The sequence below is a fragment of the Vombatus ursinus genome, unplaced genomic scaffold (genome assembly GCF_900497805.2).
Source record: "Vombatus ursinus unplaced genomic scaffold, bare-nosed wombat genome assembly UNPS02009205.1, whole genome shotgun sequence".
Taxonomy (NCBI): Eukaryota; Metazoa; Chordata; class Mammalia; order Diprotodontia; family Vombatidae; genus Vombatus; species Vombatus ursinus.
This window is the reverse complement of record NW_020948983.1, coordinates 17,056,470-17,072,580: the sequence shown is the minus strand read 5'-3', so window position 1 is coordinate 17,072,580 and position 16,111 is coordinate 17,056,470. Positions and strand designations below refer to the sequence as shown.

The following is a 16,111-nucleotide window of genomic DNA, read 5'->3' as shown; positions in this document are numbered from 1 at the left end:
GTGTGGACAAGTTGTGGATTTGTAGCAGAGGGAGAAAACAATTAACAAAGTCTGTAATTAGTCCTTTTTACAAACTTTCACAGTCAACCAGAATCATTTGTTTTAAGTAAGAATTTCTGTGAGGGACTGTCTGATGTTGACTGCTGCCAGGTGGGGGTTGTGGCAAGATGGGGTAGGAACTGGGTATTGGGAAGTAACCGGAGCTCACGCTCCCGAAGCAGGGGGCTGTGCCATGTGGGAGTGGGACGGCAGAGGACGAGTTCCCTTTGTTTAGTCCCCTCCCTAAGTGCAACATCAACCCCAGACGCCTCCTTCCTGTGTCCTTCCTGACTTCCTGGGTCACGTACCTTCCCTTTGTGTAGCACTGACCCCAGACGCCTCCTCCCGGTATCTGGGCCTGACTTCCTAGGTCATGTGCTCTCTCTTTGTCTATGCACTAATCCCAGACGCCTCCTTCCTGTATCCGGTCCTAGCCTCCTGTGTCACTTCCTCTCCCTTGGTGCACTAAACTCAAACATCCCCTTCCGGTATCTGACCCTACAATCATTGACTATAGGCGGGCTGAGGAGGAGGGGCTAAGTAGGTACTTAGGAACGGTCGTGGTCGGGAGCACGCTCTCTCTTTGCTCCTGCTCTCTTGCTATGGCCTTCCTGTTTGGCCTTGCTGTGATGGCCTCTGAATAAAGCTCGGGTGTTGGCACCTCCTGGTCGGCTCGTCTCTGTGTGTGTATCCAGGTAGGCTCCGAAGACTGGTAAGTATGACTCTGGCAGCCTGCTCCTTATAGGAGGAGAGTGTACGGCGCGGCCGGCACAAGGTCGGCGTGGCCGGCACAAATTTCTATTTTCATTAAAAATACAGGTATCTATTCACAATGTTTCCATTTCTACAAGTGTATCTGAATTCCATAAGCTTTACGTTTTCCACCACAGACTTGGACAACAAGAATAATAATAGCTAATATTTATATAGTGCCTACTATGTGTCAGGCACCATGCTAAGCGCTTTACAATTCTCATCTCATTTGATTCTCACAACAACCCTGAGAGGCAGGTGCTATTATTACCCACATTTAACAGTTAAGGAAACAAAGGTTAAGTGACTTGCCTGGTCACACAGCTAGCTGAATGTCTGAGGTCACATTTGAATTAAGGGCTTCGTGACTCCAAACCCAGCCCTTTATCCACTGCTCCAGAAGGAAAGATCAGACAACATGATTGTCCTTCCCAAGACATTAAGAAACCAAAGTCTGTTTTGTGAACTTACTAATGATGCTACCCACTGACTTTGATTAACTATGTGTTGGTACACAGATAAAGAATATTCATATCTGTATGCCTAAGCAGTGTGCCGTATCATTCTGAAATGATCAGACTCACTGCCACCAAAGCATAGAGGAACTCTCTCTCCATTTTCCAGTGAAGTTCCATGCTCATGGCGTTTCTACAGCTGGATCGCCCCCTTTAACAACAGGTGACAACTAACGTTATAGGGCTTCAAATGGGGCCCATTTTAAACAGGACAGCCTGCATCAGGTGATGGTATTAAAAGGGGCCAAGGCTAAGCTCCCAGGAATGCCAGCCCTCCCTCCCTGGGGGCCAGTCTTAGAAACACAGAATCCAGAGCATGAAGAGAAGACTTCCTTAGAGGTTCTTGAGTCCATCCTTTCATCCCGTGCAACAATCTCCCCTATAATTGGCCAGAAAGCAATTCTGATAGATGTACTAAACTATACCCATGAGCCTGGGACATTTATACCAACTGTGTAAATACATACACACAGACTCACACCTACACACACACTTACCCTGCAATATTCATCAATAGGCTTCAGTCTCTTCACAGCAACATCTCGAATGTGACTCCTCCGGAACAGGATCTTACCTGAAAGAGAGTGATGTGTGAGGAGAAGATGACATATTCCTAACCTGCTCAGGGGACCAGGAATATTTTGATTCCCGTGCCCTCCCTCATTATCCTCTGCCCTGATGACAACTGATTCTCTCCTGGCTCTTCCAGACAAGCGCATCACTTGACTCTTTTTTTTTTTCAACTCAACTGTCACAGAGTTGACAAAACATAAGTCAACCCCCCTTCCAAGGGTCAGGTAGCACCTAGCCCTCCTGGCCTTCAGGTTCTGGGGTCTAATGAATACTGTCAATTGCTGTCTCTGGACTGCCTGAATGATATATGAAAAAGCCATGCTAAATACTCTTATCACAGGGCAGGTGTTCTTAACTTGAGGTCTGTGAACTTTAAAAAAATATTTTGATAACTATATTTCAATATAACTGATTTCCTTTGCAATCCTATGTATTTTATGTATTCAAAAACATTGGTCTGAGAAGGCGTCCATAGACTTCCCCAGCCTGTCAAAGGAGTCCATGACAAAAACAAATAGAACCAACAACAATGCAATGTTGCCACCATTTTCCTTTTAAAGATGTAACCCACCCTTACAGATGCATGTAAAAATGTACCAGTCCATAAGTAAATGTTGTTAGCCCTAATAAATAAGCCTGGTTCCTCTGAGCCTAGCAAGAGTTTTTGCCCGTGTTGAAATGGCAGTTTTTCCCAACAAGAACAGATGTTAAGAATATTTCCAGATATGAGGCCTGAGCAACCTCCAAAAAAGCATGGCTCTAAGAACCAAGGCCCAAACATTCTGATCTCCACAGCTTTAGCCATGGTTCCCACTGCTGTTCCTCCCCAAACTGTACCTTTTGCTCCAGAAAAACTACCCTGATTCCATAAGCACACTCATGCATTTTCCAGCTTCCATACTTTTATTTTTTTTTGCCATTGTTTGGAAATGTATTCCCCCATGAGGTCCCTAGGTGAAGATCCTATCAATCCCTCCAGAAAAGTCCCATTGGAATGCCATCTCCTCATTATGACATCATCACTTTAAAGCTGGAAGGGACCATGAAGGTCACCTAGTCCAGAACTTTCATTTGACAAAGGAAGAGAATGAGGCCTAGAAGTTAAGTGGCTTGCCCAAGGTTACAGAGGTGGGAAGTGGCAAAGTCAGAATTTAAACCCCAGGTCATTTGACTCCCAAACCATCATTTTTTCCACTGAGCCTTATTGAAGCCTTATCTGATCTTGACATTAGAAGGGATCTTTCTGAAACTTTGCTTGTCCTTCTCTTATAGCATTTCTCTTAGTGCTGTGTTACCCTTCCCTACCAGATTGGACAATCCTAGGAGCATAGGCTACCCCTGGTTTATACATATTTGTATTCCCCTGTTGCACTGAGCACCTATCAGAAGGTTTAGCTTAGTGTTTACTGAATGAACAAATGACTAAGTTGTACTCAGTAGTCTGGGGATATTTGTAGCTTTCTAGTTAAAAATGAGAAAAGAAATCATGAAATGCTACTCCCAAAGCTTCAGAGAAGTTTCTTCTCAAAATTTCATGCCATTAAAACTTAATGATGCTATAGAGATGTCAATGTGGCACAGTGGTCACTTTTTGACAGCCTCAGAGTGAGGAAGACCTCTTCAAGTTCTTTCTCTCACATGGAACAATTCTCTGAGACTTAAGTTCCAGAAAGACATCCTCACTTGATAAGAGGGAATTTCTTGACCCAGAATTCCTTTCACTGAAGAAGTCACAGATCCCTCCTTCCAATTCACTCCCTCTCCCTGCTCCCCACCACTCTATGACAAATAGTGTGTGTGTGTGTGTGTGTGTGTGTGTGTGTGTATGTGTGTCTGGGAAAGCAATAAATTAACCTACAGTCTAGGTGAAGTCTATTTAATCACTAGCCTGATGCCTGCCTGGTAGTTTGCTTATAAAACTCATCTCTCAAAACCCAGCTTAAGTGTAAACTTCTTCCATGAAGCCTACATTACCTTTCCACAGTAACAGTCCTCTAGCCCTTAAAACTACTCTAACAATATCCTGAATCACACAACTCAGCCCTGAATTAGAATTGTACTCACATTCTGTGTCTTGTACTCTGTCCGCTCTTCTTTCCTATGTGTGTGACTCTTATCTTCCTGACCAGACAAACAATGAGTTGCCAAAGGATAGGGGCCATTTCTTCCACCTCTGAAACACCACTGTCCCCAACACCCAGTATAGAGTTAAGCACCCTCTGGGTTCCCAGGGAGGTCTTGCTAATTTTGCTAATTGGTGGCACCATTAATTTTTCATTGAGGATCTGTTCCAAGTTGTTCTTTTCCCTCCTTTCCAAAAAGGGAACATGCCCTATCAGAAGGAAGACACTCAGGGAGGCCACACATGCTATTAAAAAAAATAAAATGAGCTCTGTCAGTTTATAAAAAGAGATAAAATACTGTTTATGAAGATTTTTTTTTCTCAAGGAAGATGTCATAGATTAGGTATTTCTTGCTTTTGAAGCCTTTGATCTTCCTCTCCTTTTTTGGTATATTGTGTTCTTTTCTCACAAGAAGTGTTAGTGTGTGTGTATCTGGGAGTACATCATACGTGAAAGTAAGCATAGTTTTTTGAAACAACAATAACAACAACAAAAACCCAACCTTTGACACGTATCTCAGCACAGTCATGAGGACTAGAACTCTCTCCCCCTCCCCCCCAACTTTTGCCAGAAATAGTCAATCATTACTAAAAGTGGGAGAGATTTCAAGCTGTCCCCTGAATCACCTTCACTCCCAAAGATACTCATGTCTATCTGGACAGTGTCAGGAAAAGTGAGCAGACTGGAAGAAGATGAGTCTGTAGGGGCCAAATCATGGGTCATCTTTCACAACCACCCAACATGAGAATCATCACATGCCATTTATCTGTAGAAAAGAAAATGGAGAGGTGTAGGGGTAGGATTTGGAATAGGGGGATGAGATAAGACAAACCTAACAGATACTGGGTCATTTGCCCAGACTTATTGGTCTAACTTATTCCTTTCTAGAAGACTTTGGAAGATAACTGTTTGTCTTTTGAAAATTTTACGGATGATTCGTGTGTCATAGATGCATTATTCTTAATTTTTAGGTGATAAGAACACCATCTTATTTGCCCAGCTAAGTGAAGAAGCAGATAGAGCACTCGGCCTATTGTTAGGAAGACCTAAGTTCAAATCTGGCCTCAGACACTTGCTAGCTGTGTGACCCTGGGCAAGTCACTCAACTCTGTTTGCCTCGGTTTCTGCATCTATAAAATGAGTTGGAAAAGGAAATGGCAAACCACTCCAGTATCTTTGCCAAGAAAACTGCAAATGGAGTCACAAAGACTGAAATGACTGAACAACAACAACAAAAACAACTTCTTTGTTTGTCTTTTGCCAGACCTCATCCAGATTAGAGTGTTCGGTTCTTGGCACCATAGTTTAAGAAGGATGTTAAAGATATTTTTTTTAAGAAGGAGAGAATCCAGAGGAGGATCTTGAGGTCTATCAGATGAGGATGTGTTGAAGGAAACAGGAATGTTTAATTTGGAAAAAACTGTGGGGAGGATCTGTCTCCCTAATGCCATACAAACTTGAACTCAAGAAACCAGACAAATATAACAAGGAAGACTACACAGGAAAGATGAAAAAGACCCCAGGAGATAGACTATTAATGAAAAAGAGGTGAACAACTTTAGAAAATAGAACTCCATATTAAAGACAGAATAGGAGGTAACTCTCCTTAGAAGGCAGTATGGTATAGTGGTAATAGCACTGAAATTGAAGTCAGAAAAGCAATGCCTGTGTCTTCACATATCTGAAAGGTCATAAAGTGAAAGAGATTAGGCTTGTTTTGTTTGTGACAAACATACATTAGTCACTTAGTAATCCAGGTGGGTACCAATGCATCATGCATCTGTTACCCACCTCACTCAGTAACCAGTCCATCTTCTTTTTCCAGTCATACTAAGGAGGGAATAATCATATATTACATGCCTACTATGTGCCACACACTGTGCTAAGTGCTTTACAAACATTATTTCATTTGATACTCACAACAAGCCAAGGAGGAAGGTGCTACCATTATTATCCTCGTTTTATAGATGAGGAAACTGAGGCAGATAGCATTTAAATGATTTGCTTAGGGTTACACAGCTACTAAGTATCTGAGGCTGGATTTGAACTTGATTGTCCAGGCTCGAAGCCCAGTACTCTATTCACTGCATCACCTAGCTGCTTTTAATAATGTACTTAAGATAATATGACAATATATTATTTCTGAAATTGTATAATCTCTTTTCCTTTGTAAGTGAATCTTATAAAAATGGTACTCTTATGGGTTGGGGTATGTAGTAGCTGGAGTAAGAAAAGGAGAGAAGTCAAATAGTCAAAGGTGACCAGATATGATAGGTGGAGAAGAAGGTGGGAAAGGTTTAGAAGCAGCAGATTTCTGAATTTAGGGAGCCAAGCAACCTCGGGGACCCAGAAAGAAAAAGATGACAGTCTTGCTCTCAGGGAGTTCAAGGTTATGATTAGAGAAATAAGACTAATGCATGTGAAAAAAAATTGGGGAATAATTAGGGGCTACGTACCATGAGGTTGCAGGAATTCAAAGAAGAAAAATTGGTGGTTCCATAAGTCATCAGACTACAGTTAGTCTGGAAGGTTTCAGGGAGGAGGTAGAGTCTATATCCCATTAGAACCCTCCTTACCCAATGCTGGCTCCTAAGAGAAATAACAACTTCTCTAACCCCTTCAAAGTGACCTTCAGGGGTCCCTTCATTGATATCCCAGCCTTCCCTGGTAGCTATATTGGATTATATGTTTACATTTTATAATATATTTATATATTACAAAATATATAATATATAATAATATAGTATATTATATGTTTATATTTTAACATAATATATATGTTTATATTTTTATATAGATCCATTGAAATTCTATTTCTTGTTTTATTTTAAGTTTAAACATACAAAACGCCAGTGCTTAATAAACTTTTGTTGAATTGAATTGAATTTTCTTCCTAGTTGCAATGCCAACAAGAGAAAACTTTCTTTTCTTGGAGATTCTGGTAAAACTGGCCAGAAGAGAAGGGAGAATGAGGTCTTTGAAGCAATGCTATATTCTTGGCTTCTTGGTCCTAGATCCAAACCACACATCAAGAGCCAAACCATTGACCATATTAAAGAGGAAAGAGAAGAAAGGAGGAGTAGCCCATAAAGGGAGCAAAGTCCTTGGTGTCTTAACATTGTCAGTCTTTTGCTGAGGTCCAGGACGGGGAGGCCCGGCTCCTGCCGGTTTCCCCAATGCCATGCAAACTTGTACCCAAGAAACCAGATAAATATAATAAGGAAGACTACACAGGGAAGATGAAAAAGACCTCAGGGTACAGATCATTTTTGAAGGAGAGGTGAACATCCTCAGAAGCTAGAATCCTCTATTAAAAATAGAGTAGGAAGTCTCCTTGGAAGGCAGGGTGGTATCATAGAAATGGCACTGAACTTGGTGTCTGAAAAGCAATGTTCAAGTTCCAGAGGGAGTACCTCCTGTATGTGTCACCCTCGCAGAAGGCCCCTTAGCCTCTCTGTACTTCAGTTTCCTCATTCGTAAAATAGACACAAAAGAGTTTCTATGAAATATCTGTATGAAGCTCCAAAGCATGGTGGATAGAGAATGAGTCTCAAAATCAGGAGGAGCTGAGTTCAAGGTCTGGCTCTGACACATAACTGACGGAGTGACCCTGGATAAGTCTTAACTTCTCGGTTGCCCCCAGACAACTATCTAAAACTGACCACATGCAGATTTGCCTTGATAGTGGGAGTTTTCTCAGTGGGGAGGACCCTATGCCAATGATATCATTGTTTAAAAATGGTCACTTGCATTGCCTACTCCCTCAGAGCAGTGGTGAGGAAAATGTTTACAAAAATATGGGTTGTTGTTACAGATTGGTTCTAGCTAAGAGAATGTGAAAAGGAGGGCCCTGAAGGAAGAAAACAGAAACAATCAGTCCAAGTGCTCTGGTAATGCCAGTAGATTAGCTCTAGTTTGAGTGTACTCAAAAGTTAGCCCTACAGATCCCAGAGCAAATACCTCAGTGCTTATTAAATAAGCCCAATCCCTTAGCTTAATAATGGCTTTGCCACTGTCATACTACTTTCTTGCCTCTCTGATGCGTGGTAGTTAGCAATTTCCCTCCTACCTAGTGACTCTCCTTCTATTGAAAGTCCTCTCCCAAACTCAACAAACATGGTGGAAGAAGGAGGAAGTATAAGTTACCTGAAGGATGTTCAAAGATCCTGCTTACCCCTTAATATCTCCTAACAGTCTGTCACAACAACATCCTTATCCTCCTAGCTGGTGAAAGAAAGAAAGAAAGAAAGAAAGAGAGAGAGAGAGAGAGAGAGAGAGAGAAAGAAAAAGGAAGGAAGGAAGGAAGGAAGGAAGGAAGGAAGGAAGGAAGGAAGGAAGAAAGAAAAAGACAGAAAGGAAGGAAGAAAGGAAGGAAGGAAGGAAGAAAGGAAGGAAGGAAAGAAGGAAGGAAGGAAGGAAGGAAGGAGGAAAGAAAGAAAGAAAGAAAGAAGGAAGGAAGGATCCCTGCCTTCACAGGCTTTGCTCAGTCTGTAGCTTAGTAGATAAAAGATAAATACTGTAATATCAGGCAGGGCATGATATGAGAAAAGTTCAAAGTCCTTAGTGAGGAAAATAGCAGTTCTGATTAGGAGAAATCAGAGAAGATCTCTTGGAAGGAGTGGCATTTGAGCTCAGTCTTGAAAGATGGTTGGGATTTCAACAGGTGCAGATAATAATAATAATAATAATAATAATAATAATAATAGCTAACATTTAAATAGCACTTACATTTAAATAGCATCCTTACAGGATGTGAGGATGGAGATAGAAAGAGCATTCCAGATATAGGGAACAGCTTGAAAGGATGCATAAAAACCAGCCAGTATAGGGAGAATTCAGCAAATGAGAAATAAACAAGTTTTGATTGAAGTGGCATCTTCATGTGAAGGAAGTAGTGAGAGGTGAGAGGTCAGAAAAATAGACTGGGGTCAGTTTGTGGAAGGCCTAGAATTCCAGGCTGAGGAAGTTTGCATTTTATTCCTTAGGCAATGGGAAACTGCCTGTACAGGCTCCAACAGGTTGTCTATGTAATCCAAGTATTCTTGAACTGGAGTCCATTAAGTTGTTTTTTTTTTTAAATTATTATCTCAATAATTATTTCAACAACATTTGTTTCCTTTGTATATTATTTTATGTATTTAAAAACATTGTTCTAAAAAGAGATCCATAGACTTCACCAGACTCCTCAAGAGGTCCAGGACACAAAAAAACTAAGAATTCCTATTCTAATGCAATTCACAGTAGAATGTGATCACCCCAAGGACAGGGACTGTTTCACTGTTATCTTTGTATTCATAGGACCTAGCACAGTGCTTATCTGGTTCACTCACTAAACGAATGAATGGATGAATCTTCTAACCATGCAGTGACAAGTATTCACTTCCCATCAGTGTGACCCATAAGCAAAGGATGGTTTGTTCGGCGACGAACTATGACCAACACTTCACCACATCTTTAGGTGCCCAGAGAGACTTTCTGACAGTGTTGGTGGTAAGCCTAGACTGCCTCTACCTGCTCTAGGAAAAATACTGGTTTCCAAAGGGTGGGTCAGTGGGAGGTGGGGGAATGGCTGGTTCCTTATGATAAAAGGAAAAGGAAGAAGGGGGTGGGAACCATCTGCTGAACCACATCCTACCACCAGGCTTAGACACCAGGGATCTGTTGCTGATAAGCATAATCACAGTTGGAATGCCTTCTGCTTGAGGGAAGGGGTGGGGAAGAGATAGGTTAAGCACACATTCCCTCCCCCCATACCGCCCATCCCAGCCACAGCAACACTACTCATTGGAGGTCCCACGTGCCAGACATCCCAAGGATTCACCAGCAACAAAAAGTCTAAGAGCACTAGACAGGAAATCAAAGGCCCCGAGTTGAAGTGTTGATTCTATTACCACTGCCCATGTAAGCTTGGATTGAGTCATTTTAGGGCCTTAGTCCTCATTTGTAAAAATGAAAGGACTGGACTGGATCAGCTTTTTTCAACCTAAAGTCCATGGATCCCCAAGGAGGTCTGTGGAAAGAAAGCTTATTCCCTTCCCTCCCTTCCCTTGTCTTGCTTTTCACCAGGAAATATAGAATCACAGCAAGAAGATATCTCTCAGTGGGAAGAAGAGAGAATAACTAGGAAGGGGTACAAAGTGACTGATAAATTGAAAGCAGTTCAGTGGTGCAGCAGATGGAGCATGGGGGATAGAGGGCTGGGCTTGGAGTCAGGAAGCCCTGAGTTGAAATCCAGACTCAGATCTTTTAGGGTGAATCATTTAATATGTCTGCCTCAATTTCCTCAACTATGAAAAGGGGATAATAATTGCACCTACCTCCCAGGGTTGTTTTGAATCTCAAGGGATGTAATATTTGTAAAGTTCTCAGCACAGTTCCTGGCACATAATAGGCATTTAATACATACTTGTTCCCTTCTCTCTCCTCTAAATTAAATCCTACTTGAGACCTTTTAGTGAGCAATGGCTATAGGAAACTTTTGTTTGCACTGGATCTTTAGAAGGTATCTACTAAAATTACTCATCAAAACCAGCAAGTTCAGAATTAACAAGAAAAGAGAAGAAAGTCATCATAGATATATAGGCAAAGCCTGTACAAGCACCTGAGCTCCAATTCAGCAAGCATACATGGCAACCAGACAGCTTGTAAAGCCTACGGGATGTGCAGAGAGTGATGCTAAATAGCCCAAAACAAAACACAGATAGATCCCTGGAGATCACCACTAGAGACCTCCTTACAAAGTGACATCAACACCATTAATGGCAACACTATGGGTCAGGTAATTCAACTAGTTCCAAATCTAATAAAAATTTTATAAGGAAAAAAAATCCAATCAGGAAGAAAAGGGGGGGGGGGCTGTCTCAAATGACTGGTTTGGATGTACATTTAAAACCTTAACTCAGTCAAAGCTCTGAATAGAAGAGAGAAGGGAAGATAATGGAGAAAGAACACTAAAGACTTGAATGGCCCTGAAAACACGTCATTGGTATTGCTAAAGCACATAATAAGCTAAGGCTGGCAACGAAAAGCAAAAGCTTTTCTTTTAAGCTATTTTGGGAGTAAGAGGAAGATCCCATGTCTCTCCATCCTTTCCACAAGAGTGCATCAGACTTCGACAAATCCTTTATTACAATCGAGATAAACTATATCTACACCATTCCCCTATCTACCTAAGTCTAACCTAACTATCACAAAAGGAAATGGGGTTAGTCTGGCATGACCGGTTCTTGACGAAGCCATGCTGGCCTTGTGATCATGCTCACTAAAAGTCCATTTAATAATACGTTCTAGAAATTTGCCAAGAATTGAAGTCAAGCTCACCAATTTGCAGATTCCATTACTGGTTATACTTAAAAACCAAAGGCTGGCTAATAACCACAAAAGAGAACTACTTGCTATTTCAGTAATTATGATTTAGTTTATATTTCCATTTCAAAGCTAATTATTTAAGGCCTTATGGCAGAATTCATGTTGTTAGCAAAAAGTACCTAGTAGCTTTTTCGGGTGAGACTTGTAGAATACAAGCTTCCTTGTGTATGCAAACATACTTTCGTTCACTAATAACCACAGTTAAGGGAGGCTCTTAATCAAAACATTAACCAAAAGTATAAACAAAAACAAAGTTCATGATTTTGCTAATAATTCATGCTTATGTTGGAAAGTTTAGCCAAACGTAGCCACGTTTGGGCCTTAGCTGTGATATAAAGACTTTTTATTTGATAGATATAACATAGCACATTAGAAAGTAAGAATTTGAAAGTCTCTGGCTCATTAATATAGACTTAGAGGCTCCTAGATCTCGAGTCAGAAGAGACCTCAGTGAGTGGTCATCAATTTCAACCCACTCAATTTACAGATGAGGAAACTGAGGCAGAGGGAAGCTAGGTGACTTGTCTAAAGTCATATAGGTAGTAAGCATCAGAAGCGGGATCTGAATTCAGGTCCCCTAATGCTAGGGGCAGCAAGGTGGCACCATACAGCATAGAAGGTCAGGTCTGAAGTCAGGAAGAGTTCAAATCTAACTTCAGACACTTACTAGCTATGAGCAAGCCACTTTTCCCTGTTTACCTCAGTTTCCTCAACCGCAAAATGACCTGGAAAAGGAAATGGCAAACCAATCCAGTAACTATGCAAAGAAAACCTTAAATGGGGTCATAAAGAGTCAGACACAACTGAACAACAATAACAATCCCTGATCCTAGAGCTAATGCTCTTTTCCATTGCCCCATGACTTTACCAGAGGGTGTTATGGCCTCCTCCCAAGAAAAAACAAACATTTAATGAACTCGAGAAGTTAACCCACTAAAAAACTATCGTGGATTGAGAGAAGATATGCATAATAACCAAACTATTATATGAGACAGCAGGGACAGAACTGGTCTAGCTTACAAATGTAGTAACAACAACTTCCACCACTACTACTACCACTACCACTAGTACTACTAGCATTTTGTTAAAGGTTTGCAAAGTGTTTTACATATATTATTTCATTTCATACTTATAACAACCTTGTGAGGAAGGTCCACATTTGACAGATGAGGAAATGACTGGTTTGGATGTACTATTGGATGTTGTGAATTATCCACATTTTACAGATGAGGAAACTGAGACTGAGAAGTTAAGTGACTAACCCAGGGTCATACAGGGGATAAGTGTGTGAGGTAGGATGTGAACTCAGGTCTTCCCATCTCCAAATCTAGCTCTATTCATCATACTGCCCAACTGCCTCAATTATGTGATAGGTCATCTTCTACCAGTGAGGCATAGGTTTAGGGTTGGGGGGTACTATTGTTCTTACATTTACCTTCTCAACCACAATCACACATAGACCAGAGTTCACCAATAAGCAGCACATTCTTCCAAAATGATAAGACTTAGAAAGGGACCTTATAAAGCACCCAATCTAATTTATTCATTTGACAGAAGAGGAAATGGGGGCATAAAGAGTCACAGGATGAGTTAGTAGCAGCACCAGGATTAAAACCTTGGTCTCCTGATTTCCAGTCCAGTGCCCTTTCCGCTCTGCAAAATGATCCCTGAAGTTCCTTCTAGGTCTAAATATATCTCTCACTGACGGACAACTGTACCTATACACGTGTATGCAGAAGGTGCTATATAGCTAATGACTAACAGACAGGGTATGGCAAATCTTACCTCTCCTAACACAGAAGAAAAAGACACATAGAAAGAGAAACACACACATATACTGGCCTGAGGCCACTTTTCTAAAACTGACCACTGTGAGTATGAAAGGAGAGGGGCCCTCATTCATCCCTACTTAGCCCCTCAATGATGAGGGTGGCTCACCCCAGTCCGTTCCCCCAGCCTGGGGCCGTAGACAGAGTGGGGCCAGGAGAGTAGGATTGACTAAGTGACCCTCATAAGGACACAAACAGATCTTACTGCATACAACCCTGTGTGGCCGGCGCCCAGGCCCCTTGGCTCAAGGAGCCTGAGAATCAAAGCCTTCATTCAAGACCATAGTTTTTCAATGCCTCCTCCTCCAAAGAGAAACTCCTTTCAGAAAAGAGGATGGGGGCACTTATAAGTGGGTCACAATCCCCAGAAAGGGAGGGAAGACACAGAATAGTCAACAGGATAAGGCCTCCAGTGAGCTAAAATAGTAATACAATAAAGCCCCACTAGAGAACCAGAACTAGAGATCATCTAATCCACATGAAGAAATTGAGATTGAGAGAAGGGAAGTCCTTGCCAAAGGTCTGTTAGCCAAGAAGCACTTTTTAAGTACCTACTATTGTACATTGTACATTGTCCTAAGAGTTAGGGATACAAAAAGAGGCAAAAGGCAGCCCCTGCCCTCAAGGAGCCCACAATACAATGGGGGAAACAATGAGCAAACAAATATATATGTACAAAAAAGCTATATATAGGAAAAATGGGAAATATTTAAAAGAGGAAGATTATTGGCAGAGCTGTGGACTAACTCATATGTGTTCCTGACTCCCAGTCAGAAGCTGGTCCTTAACTCAGGTTCAGAAATGCAGTTGAGTACTACCTGCGTGATCTTGGGCAGGTCTTAGTTAACTTTTCCAGGCCTCAGTTTCCTTATCTATAAAATGAAAGGGTTGGACTAGAAAACCTCTTTGGTCCTTTTTCACAATGTAAATCTATGACTCGACAGCCCTACAAAGGTTCTTTGGAAAAGCTGCCATTAACTTGGCTACTCTGGCTGGAAGGGAGGTCTTGTCTCTCTTTCTAGCCTATAGCAAGAGGATCCCTCCAATCCTGTTTATTCAGGCACTGGAAAAAGAGCCTGCCTCAAAGATGAGAATGAAATGAGGTGGGTCACCTTTAAAAAAAGAAAGAAAGAAAGACAAGAACATGATCTGCAAACTATTGGCCAGTGAACTTAACTTCAATTCCTGAGACATTCTCAAACAAATGATTAAAGAGATGGTTGGCAATACCTAGAAAAGAAAGCAGCGATCGCAAAGAGTTCAACTTGGCTGGCTTCAACAAGGGATCATCTCTGACTAACCTGATTTCTTTTTTTTTTTTTTTGACAGGATTGATAAGCTAGCCGACGAGGAGAATGCTATGAATACATACTACCTACTAGGGAATTCAGTGGATAGGATGCTGGGCCTGGAGTCAAGAAGACTCACCTTCCCAAGTTCAAATCCAGCCTCAGATACTTACTAGCTATGTGACCCTGGGCAAGTCACTTAACCAAGTTTGCCTCAGTTTCTTCATCTGCAAAATGAGCTGGAGAAGGAAATGGCAAACCACTCCAGTATCTGTGCAAAGAAAACCCCAAATGGAGTCACAAAGGGTTGGACACGACTGAAAAAAATGACTGAACAATAAAAACATTTCAGCAAAGCTTTTGATGAAACATCTCATACTATTCTTGTGGAGAAGATGGGAGAGCTATGGATTAAATGATAAAATAATTGGATGAATTCAAAACTGGTTAGACTCAAGAAGTAGAGAGGTAGTAAGAGGTATCCAAGGCAGTATATGGGGATTTGGGATTGGCCCCATGTTCATCAAATCTACAGATGACACCAGGGTAGGAGGGAGAGTTAATACCCTGGATGACAGAGTCAAGCCTAAAAGGAGCATTAGGCTCAATCTAATAAGATGAAATGCAGCAAGGATAATTAACGTAAAGCACTTGCATGCAAAAAATCAAATTCACAAATATAAGATGGGAAAGGTACAAATGGGAACTCTGAAAAAGAGTTGGAGGTTTTAGTGGACTGCGAGCTTAGCCTGAGTCAACAATGTCATGTGGCAGCTAAAAAAGGTCATATGATCTTGAACTGAATGGAACAGAACATAGCTTCCAGAAATATAGAAGGGGTAGTCCCTATTGTACTCTAGGTTCATCAGACCTGTCTTGGGTATTCAGTTCTGGGTACCGCAGTTTAAGATATACTCTGATAAGGTAGAGGGGGTTCAGAGGAAGACAACCATGATGGCGAAGAGTCTGGAGTCAGTTGAAGGAACTGTTTAGCATGGAGAAGAGAAGACTGGAAGGGGAAAGGGGGACATGATATTTGTCTTCAAGTATTTAAAGATGGGGTTGGACTTGTCCTGTTTGGCCTCAGGGATGAGAACAAGGGGCAAGATTGAAGTTGCAAAGAACCTTGTCATCAGGAAAAATGCCCTAAGACCTGTGCCAAAGTACAATGGGCAGCCCTGTCTTCTTGCAGAGTTTGGGTGATCATTTATCAGGTGTGTCATAAAGCTTCCTTTCCTGTGTGCGTTAGAGAAGATGGCTCTGAGGTCTCTTCCAACTCTCAAATTTGGTGATTCTCTGTCTTTAGTATACTCCTGTCACACTGCTTTATTCCACTCCTGTTAACTCCGTCTTCTTCTCCAAGAGACCCAAGGTCTTCCTTTTGCTCTCCCATCACTCACTACTTACCTCTTTTGTCCCAGTGATCTAGATTCCAAACTGTTCTCCTTCCTCCTCTTTCCTCCCCTCAATTAAAAGTGGCATTTCCTCAGTGCTCTATTCTCTAGTAAATTAAGAGTCTAGTAAATTCATTCAAACTAAGGGATTGATGAGGATTCATGTTTGTAGAATACTTCTTAGGGGATTTGTTCTTAAAATTGTTATTAGGCAGTTGTGTCCGACTC

At 41.5% G+C, this 16,111-nt stretch overlaps 1 protein-coding gene across 3 annotated transcripts in view; it reads right to left on the bottom strand.

Annotated features, from left to right (window-relative positions):
- Window positions 1-16,111, bottom strand: part of SH3PXD2A (SH3 and PX domains 2A) — a 331,263-nt gene that overhangs the window by 179,766 nt on the left and 135,386 nt on the right. For all 3 annotated transcript variants that reach the window (XM_027851933.1, XM_027851932.1, XM_027851934.1), the window contains one exon: window positions 1,805-1,881. In XM_027851933.1, the coding sequence (XP_027707734.1) occupies window positions 1,805-1,881 (77 nt within the window). The remainder of the gene's footprint in view (window positions 1-1,804; window positions 1,882-16,111) is intronic.